The 14,070-nt window shown below is 46.0% G+C and overlaps 1 protein-coding gene across 11 annotated transcripts in view; it reads left to right on the top strand.

The window, feature by feature from the left end:
• The first annotated feature begins 689 nt into the window (after window positions 1-689).
• Tfcp2 (transcription factor CP2) overlaps window positions 690-14,070 on the top strand; it is a 54,234-nt gene continuing 40,853 nt past the window's right edge. For 3 of the 11 annotated variants that reach the window (XM_017316538.2, XM_017316537.1, XM_006520738.2), the window contains exons 1-2: window positions 690-794; window positions 1,223-1,379. In XM_017316538.2, coding sequence (XP_017172027.1) covers window positions 1,258-1,379 — 122 coding nt within the window. In that variant the 5' untranslated portion in view covers window positions 690-794; window positions 1,223-1,257. Of the gene's footprint in view, window positions 795-821; window positions 1,380-14,070 lie in introns of those variants that run through there. The other 8 variants (NM_001289603.1, NM_033476.3, XM_030248456.1 and 5 more) reach the window with 6 other exon arrangements.

Here is a 14,070-nt window from a genome sequence, read left to right as displayed (position 1 = left end):
GGAGTGCTGGGATCAAAGGCATGAACCACTATGCCTGGCTATGGTTGTTCTTGATTTACAGTTTAGTAAATTCAATCTCTTGGAGAATACTCTTAAGTTATCATACTATAAATAAAGATGCCAGCTCTGACTTTGCTCTGCAGATTTTTCCCCAACACTCATTCATCATTGCCTAAAACAAACAAAAACAAAACATCAAAGAACCAACCAAACAGAAACAAAACAACAAGCAAGGTGTAGTGTGCACGCTTTTGATCCTAGCACTCAGGCTGGGGGTGTGGATCTCTCAGTTCTGGGTCAGCTAAAGTTACCTAAAGACCCCGTCTGAACATCAACAAAAACCCCAATAGTTTTCCCTGTTTCCTGCGCGAATGCCTTAGGGAGAAGGGTGAAGATAAGGGAAGGCAAATGGGGAGAGTTTAGGACTGGACACACGGGAACGAAAGTCCCTCCGGGAATGGGAGCGGGAAGCGGAAAGATAGAACCGCAGTTCTGCTCTACTGTCAGGACCGAGAGCCTGCGACCCGGGTTCACGCCTAAGCACTGAGCCCGCCCACTACTCCGGGGGCGGAAGCCTTCGCGTCGATAGCCTATCACCGCTGCGAAGACAGAACCAGTCTCTTCTTCATTGGTAGATGGATGGTGACGTTGCGCCATGGCCGTAGCGGACGTCCTGATTGGTTGGCGCTGGGGGCGGGTTTGCGCTTCGAGTCTGCGCCGAACTTTCGCTGTCCACGCTTCCAGGCGGTCGTGGTGGCTAAGGAGGGTGTGGGGACGGCTCGGAGGAACCCTGGGTTTGTGCTGAGAGCGGAGTGGGGGGGCGGGGAGAAGAATCGGTGACCGGAAGTTATCTGGTTGACCGGAAGCGAGGCCTGAGGGAAAGTGCGGATGCCCGGAGGGAGGAGCTTTCCACCTAGGGGGGCGGAGGGGACGCTCGGAGCGCCCGGTGTCCTGCGCGTCTCCGCTTTGAGGCTGAGCGGAGGACGCCGAGCGACCGACCGGTGGGCTTCAGAGAGCCCGAGTCCGGCTGAGCTCCGGCGGGACCTGGTGCCTCACGATCCCGAGAGCCGAACGGGAGGGATTCCTGTCACCGGGGCTCCCGAGGAGTAGCCAGGGTGCAGCCCGTAGGTCAGGCTTGGGGCGCTGCGCGAGGAGCTGGGTTTGTAGCTGACTTCCACTGTGCTGTCTGCCGGGTAGAGTTACGCTCCGCGCCTTTGTACAGGAGCCGGCGCCTGTTGGGGCAAGGAAGGAGCCGGGATGGCCTGGGCTCTGAAGCTGCCGCTAGCCGACGAAGTGATCGAGTCGGGGCTTGTGCAGGACTTTGATGCTAGCCTGTCCGGCATTGGCCAGGAACTGGGTGCTGGTGCTTATAGTATGAGGTGAGTGAGATGCCTCCCAGACCTTACCTTCTTAATAACAAAGGCAGGATCTTGAAAGGTGGGAGGGCGGCTGTACAGTTTAAGAGAACAGCCTGCAGCTTGGTGGGCAGATTACCCCCCCCCTTACACCTCCCTACCTCCCCCATCCTCTGGTTTGAGTAGTAGTGGTATGGGAGGACAGGAAAGACTCTAGAGTCAACTCTGTAGGGCCCTTGCATCCAGATGGTGTAGGAGACTTGGACACTGACTGTATGCTTGGGTATGTCTGGATTCACGTGAAGAAGGGGCAGTTGAGGGATATCTAAAGAAGTCCGGCAGCTGGGAACTGAGGTTCAAGGTTGACGACTTGTTGGGAAGAGATGGGATACCTTGGACAAGAAGTCCACAGACAGCTGTCTCTTACAACAGACTTGTTTTAAGGTTTTCTTCCAGGGTTCCTGTCTTTGGAAACTTGAGCTGAGAATGTCTAAAAAGTGACAAAGAGGCGCACGCCTTTGATCCCAGCACTCGGGAGGCAGAGGCAGGCGGATTTCTGAGTTCGAGGCCAGCCTGGTCTACAGAGTGAGTTCCAGGACAGCCAGGACTACACAGAGAAACCCTGTCTTGAAAAAACAACAACAACAAAAAAAACCCCAACAACAACAACAAAAAGACAAAAGAAAGACGAGAGTACTAGTGCACAACTGAAATACCAGCACCCAGCACTCAGCAAGAGGGGGATTAGGAGCTCAAGACCATGTTTGGCTACATAGTAAAAAATGGCACCGATAACTTTTTGATGTTCCTAAGCACCTATGCATCAGGCAGAAATATCCTTTTGTTAGGGAAGATGGGTGGGAAACACTGCCCCCCACTGCTGGGAGTTTTCTTCCTCTCAGGAATCACAGCTTAGGGAAAGCTGGAATTTTTTTTATTATTTATTTATTTTTTTGAGACAGGGTTTCTCTATGTAGCCCAGGTTGGCCTGGAACTCAGAGATCTGCCTGCCTCCGCCTCCCAAGCGCTGAGATCAAAGGTGTGAATCACCACAGCCCAGCCTAAAGCTGGATTTTTGACTGTGCCACAGAGAAAGAATTCAGGATAAGTTACTGTGAAGCAGAGTTGGAGTTTATTTAAAGGTCTTCAACAACCATGGGGTCTAAGGCAAAATGAGGTGTGCGCAGGAAAGAAAGGCACACCAGGGAGTGGGGTTCAGGCTTCTCAAAGGGATCATCGCTGTCTTTACAGTAACTATATTTAGTGTTTTTGAAGGCGCCTGAAGTTGTACTTGACAGAATTTTTAAGAAACCTTATAACAGGCCTTGGATCATGCATGGGATTCCTCTTAGGTCCCAAAAGTTTCAGAAATTAAAATGTTTTTTAACTGTCAACAAAAATTTAGCCTTGTTTTGGCGATTGGCAGAAAATACCTGAGAAAGTGGGACGACTATGTTTGAAGGTGACATGGGCTTGGGTTCTAACGTGGATCATTGCCATTTTAGCTTTCTTCTCTAGATAAAGGAATTTTATTTCTTTGTTGATAGTCTTCAGATAAAATATAGTTACTTGTGTTGGAATTTTCCCCTTCCATTTATGTGTGTGTGTGTGTGTGTGTGTGTGCACACCTGCGCCCCATGGCATTTGTGGAGGTCAAGGGGCAGCGTTCAGGAATTGATTTTTGTCCTTCCACTGTGTGGATTCTAGGATGGAACTCAGACTCTCACAGTCTTGGTGGCAAGGACCTTGAATCATCAACTAATTGATTCTTTAGCCACACTCCTTTTTCCTTCCCATTTTCCTATAAGTTTTATTGTCTTTCTCTCCTGTTGTAATTTCCCCTTTGAGACTTTTTTAAAATTATTTTTAAGATTATTTATTTATTATAAATAAGTACACTGTAGCTGTTCTCAGATACTCCAGAAGAGGGCATCAGATTTCGTTACGGATGGTTATGAGCCACCATGTGGTTGCTGGGATTTGAACTCGGGACCTTTGGAAGAGCAGTGGGCGCTCTCAACCACTGAGCCATCTCGCCAGCCCCCCCTCCCCCCTTGAGACTCTTAAGGCTAAAAACCTGTTTTCTAGAACTACTTTGGTGTTGGATAGTGATGCAGACCCTACGTATGCAGGGAGCAAAAGTCTCAACCTATCCAACTTAAGGAGAGCATGAGGAAGCTCAAGCTTGGAGACAATTTGTTTGAAATCTGGAATAGAGGGTGTTGTTACTTGGGACATCAGACCACATAGCAATACAGCCAATATAGCATACATGCATGCGCGCGCGCAAACACACACATACACACACACACACAAAATCTTTACAGTTTATCTTTTATATAGTCTTTTATAAAAAAAAAAGTTAAATAGACTTTTTGTGATGTGCTTAAGCTTGATTGTGTCCTGACTTCTATTTTTTCTATTTTGAAAAATCCTGAGGACCAAATTATGATCTAAAATCTTTTTGCCAGTGATGGTGACACGTGTCTTTAATCCTAGCACTCAGGAGGCAAAGGCAGGTTTGTCTCTCTAAGTTCGAGGCCAGCCTGGTCTACAGAGTGAGTTGCAGGACAGCCAGGGCTACACATAGAAACTGTCTCAAAATAAACAAACAAACAAAAAAACCCTAAATAAATAAAATCCCTTTTTAGGTCTGGGAAGATTCCCAGTGGACCTGCCTTATAAGCACATACCACACAAGAACATCTCAGTTTGAATCCCAGCAACCCCATGAAAAAGCCAGGAATAGCTGCCCCGTGTACGCCTTACTCCACAGTAGCTGCCCCGTGTACGCCTTACTCCACAATAGCTGCCCTGTGCACTTTTCACCCTAGGATCCCCATGCTTCATGGCCTAGCATGCCTATCTGGAGAAATGGTTCAGCGAGAAGATCCTGTCTCAAAGGATAAGACAGTGGTAGAGCAGGACACACCCCTCTGCCTTCGCACATATGCACACATGAGATGTCCTTTCTCATCTAAACATGTTTTCTCTTGAATCTTCTTTACCAAAGGTACCTGTCGTAGGGTTTCTATTCCTGCACAAACATCATGACGAAGAAGCAAGTTGGGGAGGAAAGGGTTTATTCGGCTTACATTTCCATACTGCTGTTCATCACCAAAGGAGGTCAGGACTGGAACTCAAGCAAGTCAGAAAGCAGGAGCTGATGCAGAGGCCATGGAGGGATGTTCTTTACTGGTTTGCCTCCCCTGGCTTGCTCAGCCTGCTCTCTTACAGAACCCAAGACTACCAGCCCAGAGATGGTCCTACCCACAAGGGGCCTTTTCCCCTTGATCACTAATTGAGAAAATGCCTTACAGTTGGATCTCATGGAGGCATTTCCTCAACTGAAGCTCCTTTCTCTGTGATAACTCCAGCTGTGTCAAGTTGACACAAAACTAGCCAGTACAATTGACCCCTTATCAACATGACACATAAACACTAGTAAGTCTCAACCCTTACATTCTTATTCATCCCCAAGATCTAAATAACTTTAAAAGTCCTACAGTCTTTACATATTCTTAAAATTTCAATCTCTTTAAAATAGCCATCTCTTAAAATTCAAAGTCTTTTTACAATTAAAAGTCTCTTAACTGTGGGCTCCACTAAAACAGTTTCTTCCTTCAAAAGGGAAATTATCAGGGCACAGTCACAATCAAAAGCAAAAATCAGTCTCCAACCATCCAATGTCTGGGATCCAACTCACGATCTTCTGGGCTCCACCAAGGGCTTGGGTCACTTCTCCAGCTATGCCCTTTGTAGCACACACGTCATCCTCTAGGCTCCAGATGCCTGTACTCTACTGCTGCTGCTGCTCTTGATGGTCATCTCATGGTACTGTCATCTCCAAAACAATGCGTGACCCCTTCAGTCCTGGGCCTTCAATTGCAACTGAGGCTGCACCTTCACCAATGACCTTCCGTGTCCTCTCAGTGCCGAGCCTCAGCTGTTCTGCGTGACCCCTTCATGCCTTCAAAACCAGTACCACTTGGGTGACCCTTACATATTACCATGTCCCGCTGCAGCAGGAGTACAACCTTGGCTATCTGTGGAACACAGCCTCTTTGTGCTTTCAGAAAATACTTCCCAGAAGATGTCACCTCAATGATGCTGGTCTCTTCTTAATCACCGCTAATTTCTTAGCTCCAGCTATCCAGCATCAATAGTCCCAGTAATGCAAAGTTTTTGCTTTGGTAGTTCTGGTATCTTGTTAATCACAGCTGATTCTTCAGCCCCAGCTAACCAGAACTACAGAATCTTCACAATCAAAACAGCAATGGCCCTGAAAAGAGTGTTTAATTTTCCCTCTGAAATTTCACAAGTCAGGCCTCCATCTTCTGCACTGTTCTCAACATTATCTTCCAAGCTCCTACAAAACGTCTGACAGAGGTCTTAACACCGAATGGATCTTCTAGCCCAAAGTTCCAAAGTCCTTCCACAGTCCTCCCCAAAACATGGTCAGGTTGTCACAGGAATACCCCACTCTGCTGGTACCAATTTGTCTTAGTCAGGGTTTCTATTCCTGCACAAACATCATGACCAAGAAGCAAGTTCGGGAGGAAAGGGTTTATTCAGCTTATACTTCCATACTGCTGTTCATCACCAAAGGAAGTCAGGACTGGAACTCAAGCAGGTCAGAAAGCAGGGGCTGATGCAGAAGCCATGGAGGGATGTTTTTTACTGGCTTGCTCATCCTGCTCTCTTATAGATCCCAAGACTACCAGCCCAGAGATGGCCCCACCCACAAGGGGCCTTTCCCCCTTGATCACTAATTGAGAAAATGCCCTACAGCTGGATCTCATGGAGGCATTTCTTCAACTGAAGCTCCTTTCTCTGTGATAACTCCAGCTGTGTCAAGTTGACACAAAACTAGCCAGTACAGTACCTCATCTGTAACTTCCTGTATCTTTCTTTCTTTCTTTCTTTCTTTATTTATTTATTTTTGGTTTTTCGAGACAGGATTTCTCTGTATAGCCCTGGCTGTCCTGGAACTCACTTTGTAGACCAGGCTGGCCTCAAACTAAGAAATCCCCCTGCCTCTGCCTCCCGAGTGCTGGAATTAAAGGCGTGCACCACCAGGCCCAGCTCCCTGTATCTCTTTTAAAAGAGTACTTATGTGTATGGGCAAAGAAGAAAACTTAAATGCAAGATAAAGAAGACAAAACAATAATGAACTTGTGGGCTTTTTTGACCTAAAAAGAAGTTTTAAGGTGCAACACTATAACAAACTAAATTGGGGTCTTGTAGTTACTAGAAATAAAATGCAGATTCCTGTTGGCTTTCAAAACTATCAGTCCCTGGAATATTTAACGTTCAAACTCTGTGAATATGGTTATGTTGTTCCCTCCTTATACTGAGGCGCCTAATAATGACGCCACTGATGATGCCATCAGGTAGCAGCAGTGTTTGGAAGGCTTTAGTAGTCTGGCAAGAGCTGATCCTGTAAGGTGTGTGCACATAAACTGAGAATGAGGTGATCCTGTAAGGTGTGCACATAAACTGAGAGGATGAGGTGATCCTGTAAGGTGTGTGCATAAACTGAGAGAATGAGGTGATCCTGTAAGGTGTGCACATAAACTGAGAGAATGAGGTGATCCTGTAAGGTGTGCACATAAACTGAGAGAATGAGGTGATCCTGTAAGGTGTCCTGAGCTATCGTTCTCACGGCAAGAACACACTCGGACAACCGGATTCTTCTGTGGCAAGCTTTATTGCTTCTTAAGGAGGGAAGACCCAGACCCCGGAAAATGGTGCTGCTTATATAGCCCTCAGCGTGGCGTTTCAGCACCTGATGTGGTGTGTCAGCTCCTGATTTGTTGCTCGCCCATCACCTCATTACTACGCCCCGATATGGGCAGCGACTAGACGTGAGTTCACTCTCGCACTTGCGCACAAGGCTTGTTTACTAGTTAGGCACAGTGGAAGCCAGCGCCATCTTATAATGGAGATTGCTCGCGGCACGGCTCTCCACATCTCCCCCTTTTTGTTTTATTAAAATGAGGCTGGACTAGGTCTGTGTAATTATGTCCATCCACTGTGGCTCCTGTCTTAGGTCGTTCCTCTAATGTCACAGCCTTTCCCATCATAGGGTAACCCTATCGCCACTGGGCCCCATGTCTTAGGTTAATCTGTGCATGAGGAAAGTTGCCCATCCCTGGATACCGCAGTGCTATGTGACAGTAACTACTAAATGACCTAGGGCGAACTCTACAAAAGAGGCCAGCCAAAAAATGACAAATGTCGACTAATTCTTGAGCATAGATAGCCAAATTTCAGGGGAGGCCCCTTGCTCTATGGCAGCAAGTGCTTGAGCTATCACGACCTTGTCATATGTTTGTTGGGCTCTGAGCTTGCAAACCAATCAGAGCATGAACACAAGTCCACAGCAGATGGCAGTACCAAATAAACCTACCCCCACCCATTCCTTAAAATAAGAAAATGCAGATGAAATCCAGGAGGAGAGGCCCTCTGTCAATGACAGGTCCATTTGCATTGAGTTGATCCTTAAAACTGCCGCCCTCAGGGCCTCAAGAGTCTCATCCAACCCCTCGGACCAATTTCCTGCAAGATACAAGGAGAGCTGTCTAGACAGATTAGCTGCACGAGTAAAATTTTCATATTGGACACTGGTAATACACAGAGCGCCCAATTTTCTTTCACAACCCAACTGGGCAAACTGGTATAGGACGCCTATCTGTTCCTCAACCAGATCAAGGCACTGATTCAAAATCATCAGCCCTCCCTTCAACTGGGCACTAGCAGAAGTTTGGACATTGATGGCATCAGTCAGATCAACTGAAAGCTGATTTAATTTTGTGCCTGCTTGGACAGTCCTAGCCATAGCGTACCCTGCAGCTGTAGCAGCAGCTGCACTGGCTGAAATTGTTATGATCACGGCAGCAGTAATGCCATAATCTCTTTTTTGTCGAAACAGGGATAAGGTGGAGGGTGTTTTCACCGGAACAGGGATCCAACGTGGGATCTGGGCCACCATGGCGCGGGTGTCCTTTGTTGCATCCCAACATGGAGAAATCCAACAAGAATCATTGGAACAGACTTCAAATGATTCATTTGAAAGGATAAACAAGAAAAGGGGGTAAACACAGACTGGGGTAGGTGGATAATTAATTTGGTTTACCAAAGTTTTATTGAACCCAGTGATCTCTACACTGGAATTAGTATATCTGGTATATCCATCAGAGTCCAGGGAGGCAGCATTTATTCCCCAATACTGAACAAATCTTGAGATGCCAGTAAAAGAGGCCTTCCCAACCGCTCCTCCCTGGATAAAGATCAAAGGATTGAGTTCTGCACAACTGCCATTGACTCCACAGTTACGGATTGACTCCGCAAGTTCTTTAATCTGTATATACTCCACCGGAGCGTAAACGCGTCCGCCATCGGCGCCTTCAAAGACTGGAAATGCTTGCTGCACTTTTCTCTGTTCCTCTTTTGGAATGAATGAGTCTGAATGATACCTCTGCACATAGGGCAGAGGTGCACTAGGACCCAGAGGTCGTGGGCCCGGAGTCCGCGCAGGGAACTGACAGTTGTCTCTAGCTGCTTCTGTCTTATTCTGTGACTGATTAGCTTGTCCTTCATCTGGCTGGTATCTTTCTCCCTCATAGCAAGCCTTCCTCTAAGTCTGTTTCCTCAGAGGAGCTAAGTTCCTTATCCGATTCTGAGCTACTAACAGCTAGTGCCTTGAACTCGTCTAATGGTGGATAGAGGCTCCTTCCCTTATGTGCCTCCCCAGCTCGATCTCTCTTCTTCTCTCCCTTTCCATCCCTTTTTCTAAGCTCTCCCAGGGCATTTTTTCCCTTATTTCTCTTTTCCTCGGGCTCAAAGCCCGTGAAAAGGCCTTTATTCTTCGGTGCACCTTGTTTCGTTTCAACTCTTAATCTCTCTCCCCACTCTGTCTCTGATAGACTGTCTTGAACCCCCTCCAGTATCCTCTGCCCCGCCTCAACCATTTGCTGACAATCCTCGTCTGTTAAGCACAATCTTACCAGTTTCCACAACGGCATGGTCCCTGCTTTAAGTTTGCTGTTCTGCTGTTCCCTAACTAGATCTCCTTTCAGTTTCTCCCAAGAGGCGATAGTTAATGACCCTGAGCACACATACCACGGTGCTACGCGATCTATCTCTTTAACAAAACCCTCTATAGTCTTAGTGGCGATTTTTAGGCCACACTGCCTCAAGACCGACCATAAGGCGGTCACTACGGAGTGGGAAGTTCCCATACTACTCGCTGCCCTGTTATCTAACCGTGCCTGACCACAACTCAGAACCAGTCAGCAGTTCCAGCAGTGGAAGCAGTACGTGATCAAAAGAAAAAGAACGAGCCCCGTTAAAACATACAAAAAGGCCTCTAACACTGGAGAAATTTCAAGACCGAACATACCTTACAGAGCCTTACGTGTCCCGCAGTTCTGAACCGGCCCCGCAAATGGGGGATCTCCCTTGCACCGGTGATGGTATGCAGTTCCCGGGTTTCTCGGTGCCACTTGTCCTGAGCTATCGTTCTCGCCGGCAAGAACACACTCGGACAACCGGATTCTTCTGCGGCAAGCTTCATTGCTTCTTAAGGAGGGAAGACCCAGACTCCAGAAAATGGTGCTGCTTATATAGCCCTCAGCGTGGCGTTTCAGCACCTGATGTGGCATGTCAGCTCCTGATTTGTTGCTCACCCATCACCTCATTACTACGCCCCAAGATGGGCAGTGACTAGACATGAGTTCACTCTCGCACTTTCGCACAAGGCTTGTTTACTAGTTAGGCACAGTGGAAGCCAGCGCCATCTTATAATGGCGATTACTCGTGGCACAGCTCTCCACAGTAAGGTGTGCACATAAATTGAGAATGAGGTGATCCTGTAAAGTGTGTACATAAACTGAGAATGAGGTGATCCTGTAAGGTGTGTACATAAACTGAGAATGAGGTGATCCTGTAAGGTGTGCACATAAACTGAGAGGATGAGGTGATCCTGTAAGGTGTGCACATAAACTGAGAATGAGGTGATCCTGTAAGGTGTGCACATAAACTGAGAATGAGGTGATCCTGTAAGGTGTGCACATAAACTGAGAATGAGCTTGTGCTCGGCGTGTTTCAAGGTGAGCCTTGGTGGACTCATACTCCTTTCATTGAACTTCTGATACTGTAGAAGTTGTCTGGAAGTAAATTTATATGTGACTTTGTCAGGGTTTTTTGTTGTTATCTGGGTATTTCAGGTAACTCAGGCTAGCTTCCAACTTGGGTAGCTCAGGATGACCTTGAACTTCTTATTTTGTTTTTTGGTTGTTTGGTTTTTTCTTATTTTATCTTTTTTTCTTCTTGTTGTTGTTTTTAAAGACAGGGTTTCTTTGTAGACCAGGTTGGCCTCGCTCATAGAACTCTACCTGCCTATCTGCCTTTGCTGGGATACAGGCCTGTGTCACCACGCCCATGGTGTGTGGTACTTGGGACCAAGCTTAGCACTTTGTGAATGTTAGGCAAGCATTCTATCAACTATATCCCAAGTCCCTGGTCAGTATGTGTATGTGTGTGTATGTGTGTCTGTGTGTCTCTGCATGCTTGTACTCATGTGTGTTCATGTGTGGTATGTGTGTAGGAGGGGTGTTCATGCACATGTATGTGGAGGCCAGAGGTTGATGTCAAATGTTTTCCTCATGGAAGTCAGAAGGTGTCAGATCCCCTCAGACTGGAGTTGCAGATGGTTGTGAGCCATCATGTGGGTGGGATCAGGGAATTAAACTCAGGACATGCTGCAAACCCTCTGGGCCCCTTTGTCTGCATGGAACGGGGTCTCTAGTCACGGGTGGGCAAAGCGTTGGATGGAATGACAGACAGATGCACACAGGAGAGGTTGTGTAGAATCTGAATGTAATTTGTCAAATCGAGCATCAAACTTTTTTTACAGAAGAAAATAAGGAAGTTGGGTGACACACCAGCAAGGTACAAAGAGGTTACTGGATTCTTTACATAAAACAGAGGAATGCAAACACAGAAGGTCTAACAGGGACCACCTGGGATAGAATTCATTGTTAACAACTGGGATCAAAAGGAGCTCCACCTAAGATTCACTTAATCTTAGGGTCAAGGGCTTTGTGCCCTTGCCATAGTTCCTATTTTAGTCTATTGTATAGTCCACCTTCCCCCTAGGCCAATTTAAATACGTGTGTATGGGTGTAACTCAGCTATCTATAGTTCTATGTATCTACTCTGGTTTCTCCTTAGGTCTGAAACTTCCTTCTTCCTAGATGATGGTAAATTCCTGTGCAGGGCAGTGACCTAGCTTTTATTCAAAGTGATAGTGTAATACCAGAGGCAATTCTGAATGTCACTGAATAGGCAACATTCTTTCTGAATTCCAAGCCCGTGGTCTGCTCAAGGACTTTCTAGGACATTGGAACACTGGCGAAGGCTTTAGCTATGCCAGAATTCAATCTTAAAAGGCACTTATAGTAGGATAATACTAAAAGAGAGCACGTGGATCCATACACCAGACTAACGCGGGAATGGAATATTAATGTATGGGTTAGAGAGGACGCCAGACTCCAGGAGGTGAGTTTCCGTGAAACTCTGCCTCGTGAGTAGCTTCCAAGCCTCTTGGCCTGTCAAGCTGACTCGACCAGAGTGCATGGCAAGGACACCAGTGTTCTTATACACGGGCCTTCTCTCCAGCCAGGTGATCATCTTTCACTGTGCACACACTGCTTAGTTTTATAAAGTCCAATTTGTCAGTTGTCCTTACTTCTTAGGAGATGGAGTCCTTTTCTTCACCTCCATCAGATAAGACACTTTTATTTCTTTCTGGCAGTTCCAGTGTTTCAGGGTTAGGGTTTGATCCAGTTGGAGTTGGCTTTTGTTCAAGGTCTAGTATCATTCTGCCTGTTCTCCCGACTCCATGGCAATGCTTTTCTCCACATATGTCTTTAACCTCATTGGCAACATTAAGTAGCTGATGTCATGTTTGCTTGTGCTTGGGTCTTCAGTTCTGTTCTGTTGGTATGCATGTCTGCTTTGTGGCAGTGCCATGTTGGTTTATTCCTGTGGCCCTGTACTGTATCTTAGGATCAGGAGTGGTAATCCGCCCAGCACTGTTCTGTTTGTTCAGGATTGTTTTGGCTGTCTGAGGTAGCATGTGAATTTTAGGATAGTTTTTCTCCGTTTGTGTAAAGAGTGAGATGGGGATTTTGATTGGGCTGACATTGAATGTTCACACTGTCATCTTCACAGTATTGATTCCCAGTCCAGGAGCATGTGATGTCTCCATTGTTACCTTTCAGAGGTTTAAAGTCCCCGCAGTTGTGGCCTGCGTTTCTTGGTGAGGTTTATTTCTAGGCACTTTATTTTCTCTGACTCTGTTGTGAATGGAGTGAGTCCACGATCTCCTTCTCTGTATATTTACTGTTGGTGTTCAGAAAAGCCATTGATTTGCACAAGTTGATTCTGTATCCTCCCACATTCTAGAAGTTTTCTGGTAGACTTTTTGGCTCCTGCAGACAGGGATGGGTTGATGACGTCCTGCCTTGTAGCTCCAGCTCTTGCTTACAATGCAGAGCTGAACAGGAACAGAATGGTGGGTATCTGTCCTGTCCTGACTTCCATGGGCAACAGCAGTTCTCAACCTGTGTGTCACAACCCCCATATCAGATACTTACGTTACGACTTACAACAGTAGCAACATTACAGTGTGAAGTAGCATCACAATAAGCTTGCGGCTAGGGCTCAGCACTGCTGAGGAGCAGCGTTAGGAAGGCTGGGAGCCGCTGATTGAGGATGTGGTTGGCTGCGGGTTTCTCGTACATTGCTTTTATTGTGTTGCGGCATGGCCCCTCTAGCCCTACATTTCTAGGACTTTTATCATCAAGGTATGCTGGATTTATAAAAGGCTTTTTCAGCTTCTATTGAGATAATCGTGTGGTTTTTTTGTTTTGTTTGTTTGTTTGTTTGTTTTTGTCTTTAGGCCATTAATGTAGTTTATTGCATTGATGTGTATATGTTGAACCATCCCTGAATTCAGAGATAAAGCCATCTTGATCATGGTGTATAATTTTTTTTTTAATGTTTGCTATATTGTTTGAAAGTATTTTATTGTGTATTTTTGAGTCTTTGTTCATCTGGGATATTGGCCTGTAGTTTTCTTTGCTGTTGTTGCTGTGTCTGCCCCTGGTGTAGGTATTAGATTGATACAGCAGGAGTCTGGGAATGCTCCTGTTTCTTTCCTTATTCTTAATAGTTTAAATAGCTACAGCTAGTCTTCTTGTTGTGAATCTGGTCCCGAATGCCTTTACTTTTTAGCTGGAAGGTTTTTTATTACTATTTCAGTCCCCTTATTTGATGTTTAGGTTGTTGACTTCTTGTTTTCCTTTTGGTAATTTTCAGTCTAGAAATCCATTTCTTTTACATTGTACTGCTTAATTAGACTACAAGCTTTATTTGTTTGTTTGCTTGTTTAGTTTTTTTTGAGACAGGGTTTCTCTATGTAATAGCCTTGGCTGTCCTAGAACTCACTGTATAGACCAGGCTGGCTTCAAACTCAGAGAGCTGCCTGCCTCTGCCTCCTGGGTGCTGGGATTAAACGTGTGGGCGACTCTGTGCAGACTGAGTGCAAACACTCATGTGCAGTATTCTAAATTTCTATGATGTCTATTGTAGTGTTTCCCTGTTCTTTTCTGACTGTTAATTTAAGTCATCTATTTCTTTTCATTAA

Source organism: Mus musculus, chromosome 15, assembly GCF_000001635.26.
Source record: "Mus musculus strain C57BL/6J chromosome 15, GRCm38.p6 C57BL/6J".
NCBI lineage: Eukaryota > Metazoa > Chordata > Mammalia > Rodentia > Muridae > Mus > Mus musculus.
The sequence above is the reverse complement of the archived record's forward strand: the minus strand, read 5'-3'. Positions and strand labels throughout refer to the sequence as shown.